Here is a 6,665-nt window from a genome sequence, read left to right on the forward strand (position 1 = left end):
TATATACACACACACACATACATACATACATACATACATGATCTAATAAGAAATACATAAAATATTTAGGCAAAACACATTTAGGCTGTTCATCTGCTTTATCAGATCTGACCACCTCATGTTTCTAAGAAGCCAATTCTCCACTTTTAAACATGACTGAGCCTCTGACATGGACGATTATTGTGAGAGAATGGCACTTTCACAAGCATGTTTAAGGCCTAATGGAATGACTACAAAATAAAATCTCAGTAGACAAAACATTTAGTTAAAACTTTTGTGTGACATATTGCATATTGCAAAATCTAAAACTCAGATTTATATATATACATTTTTTAATCACGCATAGAAATGTTCATAAAAAAAGTGTTGCATTGATAATCGGATTAGAATCTAATTATTGGCCTGTGATTCGGAATCGTATCGTGAGGTGCCAATTGATTTAACAGCTCTTGTGATACCTCACCCAGCTTTAAGATGGACAAGGTCCCACAACTTGGTTCTCTTTGGATGCTTTTATATAGATTTTAGTGGTCCCCTAATACCATATATTTAATTCCCAAAATTCAGCCTTGGTGCAGTATTACGGCAACTAGAGCCAGTCCCACAATGAGCTTTCCTTAGTATGAGCCATTTCTGAGTCTGTAGCTTTCAAAGAATAGAGGGGGGGCAAGGTGGAGGGTGGGGGTGTGGCCTTGACCAACTGCTACTTTGCTCGTTTGAAAGCCATGATGTCTCTATCTCAGGGTGGGCCAAATACTCTGGGCTGGCAAAGCAGAGAAAGGGGAGGTAACCTTGCTCCTTATGACCTCATAAGGGGCAAGATTCCAGATCGCCCAATCTGCGTTCATTTTCTCAAAGGCAGAGCAGGGTGGGTATCCTGCTTGGCTTACTGCTACCACCATTTCTTGCGACAGGGGGACCATTGTCAGGCTGGGGGAACCCATTTTAATGCTAAAAAAAACTCTAAGTGCTATTTTCTTGCATCAGACTGATCTGGTGCTGGTTTAAATCTGCAACCTTCATGTATTTACTGTTTATTCTTGCAGAACTTAAATGAGAAGAACTCATTGCTGGAGGGAGAGGAGGAGGTGACTGTGGGAGGTAAAGAAGGAGCAGGAGGAGGAGGAGGAGGAGGAGCAGCAGAGGATGATATGTTCTTCGTCCAGGTCCATGAAGTTTCCCCAGAACAGCCTCACACTGTGATCAAAGCCCCGCGCTACAGCACTGCTCAGGACATCATACAGCAGGTATGGAGACTCAAGAACCTTGCTAAGCTTTGATTTGAAACCTTGCAAGATGTGTATACCAACCTTAAATTTGCTTGTTTTGTTTCTTTGGTCAGACATTGTCAAAGGCCAAGTATTCCTACAGTATCCTGTCTAATCCCAATCCATATGACTACGTCCTAATGGAGGAAGTGACCAAGGAGGCTGGCTCTAAGAAGTCCTCCACCACTAAGCCCCTGCAGCGGCTACTGCTGGATCACGAGTGTGTCTACCAAGCTCAGAGCCGCTGGCGTGGCGCGGGAAAGTTCATTCTTAAACTCAAAGAGCAGGTAGCTTTAAAAAGGATAGCTGATTTGTAATGCTAGAGATTTATTAGATTTTTTTATTTTATTTTGCGTGTGTTTTACTTAATATTTATGTGCATTACATAACTCCATTAAGCATGTTTTGACTTTGTATGTGCTTGCATGAATGGTTTCTCATGCTGCTTATTCACATCTCAATTGATCCATGTTGTTGTGTGCTCGGCGTTGTATGTTAATGGTGGATTGTATGGCGTTTATAACCTGTCGCTGCTTTCCTTGATTGTAACCGCTTTTGTTCCCTTTGCTGCTCTGTGTTTTTCTGAGTTACTGTGCAGTGTTAAGATTTATCTGCTCATCCTGTTCCAATGTTTATGTTGTGTGTCTGTCAGTATTTATTTATTTTATTTATTAATCATCCTTTCACACTCAAGGTCATTTGTGCTGACACGTCTGTAAGTGAGATGTTTAAATGAGCTGGCTCGTTGAATAAAGATTCAGTTATCTTTTAATTAGTGTTTAGTTTCCTTCTTTTTAAATAATGAAGGCATTCTGAGTGAGGAAAAGGATATGACTTAATGGATCAACAAAACAATCATTTAATGCCCAAGTGTGAAAAAGGAAGTAAGAGTGCACATTAGGGATAAAAGAAAAAAGAATAACTGCTTGCACATTGCTGTATGTTCTTTCTATATTTCAGTAACATACATCTGTTTCTGCTTCCAGGTGGTACGGGAAGACAAAAAGAAAGTCATTTCCTTTGCCAGCGAGCTTAAGAAGCTGACCAGCCGCAGCCGCAGCATGACGACTGGCGGTGGAGTGGACGGCCCCGCCCAAAGTAAGGATGATAGAGCTGCATGCTGTGTGGCTCTGACAGAGCTCCAGGAGTGAGGCTCACACTCTGCCTGCTGTCTGTGCATGGAAAGGCAACAGAGGTACCGTATGTTGTCTCTAACACCTAACATCACAAAAAGGAGCAAAACATTTTAAGATGCCACTCTGTTTAACTTTAACATTTTTACAATTTAAAATACATCATTCTAAAGTACATTGTGTGTGTTGCATTTCTCAAGACAAATTGGGCAAGGGTCTGTGTAGAACTGATATGGATTGGTGATGTAAGTACAATGTAGAAAACTTTGGGGATTTGTTTTGAATTGCTGGTAATGCATGAAACCCACTTTCCTCCTCACAACTTGAAAAAAAGATAGTTAAAGTCCTTTTTTCTGTTTCAGGGTCTTAATTAGGTTCATGTAATTTGGTCTTTAGGTATTTCTGTATCGTGTGAAATTTTTATATTACCTGTTTATTCTAGTATACATATATATATACATATATCATAATGTGTATATAATAATGTTAACAAAAATCTTGAAATCACAGATTCTGGGGAAAAGTGTAAATGAATGGGATGCAAAATTATTTAATATAAGTGGACTTGTGTTTGTAGCAATGTTAGCAATCTGTTATTCTGAATTGTTTCCATTATTGTGTAAAAACACTTCATTTCCAGCAGTATTTCATCAGTTGTATGTAATAGATGGTCTCACTTTGCAGTGTGGCAAAAGTTCATTATTGTTGTTATGTTACTGACTGTTGTTTACCAGTTTGTCTTTAAATCCCTAATCTGTGATCCTCTGCAGGGTATCTGCCTGCAGGTCTGAAGGCGTGGGTGGCAGAGGGCAGGGTGGAGGCAGGAAGGTTCCTTCAGGCCTCCTCCTCCTCCTCCTCCTTTAGGGGGCAAATTGAACCTGTCCACCTGCCCACCTCTTCTCTGACCCCTCCAGCCTGGACACTTCACCTTCTCAGAAACTGGAAGATCCACAGATGAAGTCCAGAGAGAGAGACTTGGGTTAACTACTTCTAAACTTGGAGGATTCTCCTTTCCATAAGAAGGCAAGGTGTTTCAGCGAGGGACGGATACGCTACTTTCTAAATCCTGTCTGATCCAACCTAGTGTGAGTTGAGCAAATGGATGAGAAGATTCAATGGGTTCGGTGACAGATCAGCCCCTTGGCTTGGTCAGAAATCCCACTCAGCGTCACTTGGAGCAATGGTGGTCCTTGGAGCAGGTAGCCGGCTCTTCTTGGTTTATTGGTTGTAGTGCGGCTCCACCGAGAGTCCGGAGTACCAGAGGCAGCGGCTGTTATTGAAGTCTTCGTGATCAGGGACATAAAGTATTCCTTCTCTGACCAATAAAAAGGAGCACTTTCCTGAGTCACATTAAAAGAATGAAGAGGTACGGGTGTCCGTTTCTTTTATCTCCTAAAAATGAGAAAGAGAAATTACGTGCAAATGGCCTCTGGGTTGAATGACTTTAGCGAACCACATTTAAAAGAGTTATTTAAGTGTCCTAGCACGGGCTACAGTTTGCTATCTTGTATTTGGTTCTATGTAAATTTATGAAGTATTCTCCCTTTCTGGTATCACACAAAGGAAGCACAGAGGAGACAGAGGGAGATCTGCTTGTAAAAACAGAAGGAGAGATGTAGGAGAGAATGAGAGCTCTTGAGGTAACACAGTATTCTTCTCTTTCTCAGGTATGGGCACTTTCTTTTCTGACGGTATTGTGAATTGTGAATGAGGCTGACAAGCGGGCTTGTTTGGTTCTTTTCTTATTGTTTCAGTTTCACAGTACTGTAAAGGCACATTTTGGTCAACACTCACAACAAGACAAATATTCAGATATTCTGTAGTGAAAGCAATGCTTTAGGTGATGTTTTTGGACACTACTGTCGCTACCCTAAAGGTGACGTGAAGGTGATGCATGAACAGTGTTTGAAGGCAGTGTAGCTGTGCAAGATGAACTTGTTGAGGGGCAAATATGAAACCACTTCTTATCGCTGTGGTGATAAAGGTATGACCCCTCTAAGTTGCCTTTAAATGTTGCAACACTGCCTTTAACTTTTGGTTATTTTTGTAGATGTATCTCTGAAGGACGATCTGTGGCTCGTTTCACAAAGTATTTTCTTTCTGTCATCATTGTCCACTAATATATGTTAACCATATGCGAACTAAATAAATAATTGTATACATAATTTCAAAGAAAAAATATATATTTGTTGTAATTTTCATTGAGGAATACTACTAATGCTAATTGGGCCAGGGTTTGATATATAAACACAAGTGGCCATACAAGAAATTGACCGAAACAAAATGTCTAAAATTGTTTAAATTATTAGTTGAATTCAGAATTATTTCATAGAATAAGTAATTAAGATTACAAATTTGACCAAACATTTTATTCCAGGTTTCGGTCCTGGACAGTTATGGAAAGTATCAAGGCTCATTACCCAGTCCTAATGCTAATAGTGTTAACAAGCCATTGACTAAACTGAGAAACCCACAATGTGACGAGGACTTAAGGAGGAATAAAATGCTAAAACTAATAATATTTTGTCCTTTAGTCGAATAGAACAATGACGATGTTGGCACGTAGATGCTTTGGAGGAACAGCCAAGTCTTCTTCAGACCAGCATTTTGCACATTTTGCTTTTCCTTTTGCTGTCATCTTAATTTGTTTTTGTGTAACTGTCTGAAAACGGTTTTTCTTTTTAATTATGATCATCATATTAATTACTTTTAATTGCAGCCCAGTAGTGAATTTATTTTTGAGGTAAGCACAAGATAAATGTTTGGATTGTTTTTAATCTTTGTCTAACTGTAATCAGCATGTAGTCTGAGCCCAAATGTGAAATTCCCTACTCAAAAACATTACCTAGCGACAGAATTAATTGCATTTAACTTTAATTTATTGGCCTAGATTTAATGGCCTTAGATTTTGAATACAGTTTCTATATACAGTAGATGACTAGTATTGATTGTCAGTAATGATTGTGTGCTTTTCTTTATTTCTACTTATTTCAAGTTTCTTTTAGAATTTACTAAAACTTGATTGATTTGAAGCCACGTTTCCCGTTCTTTCTGTTTTGATGTATAACATTTCCAGATTCTTTTTTTTTCTTTAGAATATAATTATTGTTGTCTTTGGCATTTCACTTATTAATTTGTAGATCTTGCTTATACTGTAGTACTGCAGATCCTTGAAGAACCATTTTTAAAGCTACACTAAAATGTTCTCTTTCAGTGGGTCATGATTGGTGAAATCGAGACAAGAAAAGACCTAAAGGTCTTTCCCTAACCTCGTAGAGACAAAATGACAACTTAATTTCCTATATTAAATCGATAGAAAATCCATAGTTTTAAACTAAAATCAGTTTGGGGTTAAGAATAAATTATACTGTTATAAAGTAATTTTGCCAATTTTCTTTAACCCAAATTCCGACATAAAACTTATAATTTCAAAGAAACTTTCTAAAACCTGCAAATGGTGAACCCTTCTTGTTATCGTACAGTACAAGTATTTGCACCAAGTTATTATTTGTTTTAACCTATAGGCAACACTACACACAACTTATTTGTGTCTCTTTACTTTCATTTGTCTATAAGTAAGACTTTGCTAAGTGCCAAGTTATAATGTTCATGTTATCCAAACTTTAAACTGGTGATTGCTCACAACTACCATGCTGGATAAAAGTGACATCAGCTGATATACATATGTGAAATCCACACCGACGTTAAACAGAAAGGGACATTTTCTGTTTAGTTGTAAATTTGTCATCAGTGAGGCAGATCTTCGTTTGTTGTTTTACGTCTTTCTAACTTGTAGACCTCATTTCTCAATGTAACATTTCTTAACGTGTTGAAACTGAGACAAATGTGTGTGTCTGTTATTTATTTTAATGTGAAGCCCTGGTTGGCAATTGTTTATGTATGATGTCATGTAAGTAGTTTTAAGATGTTTTTTATTTATTTCAATACGTGAGAAGATAAACTCTCTACTGCCCTCACTTTACTCAAACATAATAAGAGACATAAATACATATTTTACTTTGTCTAAAATATCCCATATAGTATTCATTTGTCTGGTATTTTATTCTGCAGTTACACAGCAGCATTGTTTTTTTCCAAAATGTGGACAAAAGATGACAATATGAAACTTTGTCCAATCTCTTATTTATCAAGATTTTGGTGCATTTGTTATATCCACTGAATATGACATGTGTGTTTGCTGACTGTGAGCTGTTTCATCTTTAGCGCTCGTGTTTCCGTGAGACGTGCAGTATACCCGTTACAT

The 6,665-nt window shown here is 38.0% G+C and overlaps 1 protein-coding gene across 9 annotated transcripts in view; it reads left to right on the forward strand.

Moving 5' to 3' along the window:
- The window catches only part of plce1 (phospholipase C, epsilon 1), an 82,356-nt gene extending 76,541 nt beyond the window's left edge, over window positions 1–5,815 (forward strand). For 6 of the 9 annotated variants that reach the window (XM_034860819.1, XM_034860818.1, XM_034860822.1 and 3 more), the window contains 4 exons: window positions 1,047–1,247; window positions 1,343–1,555; window positions 2,255–2,366; window positions 3,172–4,223. In XM_034860819.1, the coding sequence (XP_034716710.1) occupies window positions 1,047–1,247; window positions 1,343–1,555; window positions 2,255–2,366; window positions 3,172–3,359 (714 nt within the window). In that variant the 3' untranslated portion in view covers window positions 3,360–4,223. Of the gene's footprint in view, window positions 1–1,046; window positions 1,248–1,342; window positions 1,556–2,254; window positions 2,464–3,171 lie in introns of all 9 variants that reach the window. The other 3 variants (XM_034860825.1, XM_034860827.1, XM_034860826.1) reach the window with 1 other exon arrangement.
- The last annotated feature ends 850 nt before the right edge of the window (window positions 5,816–6,665 follow it).

This window comes from Etheostoma cragini, chromosome 21 (assembly GCF_013103735.1).
Source record: "Etheostoma cragini isolate CJK2018 chromosome 21, CSU_Ecrag_1.0, whole genome shotgun sequence".
NCBI lineage: Eukaryota > Metazoa > Chordata > Actinopteri > Perciformes > Percidae > Etheostoma > Etheostoma cragini.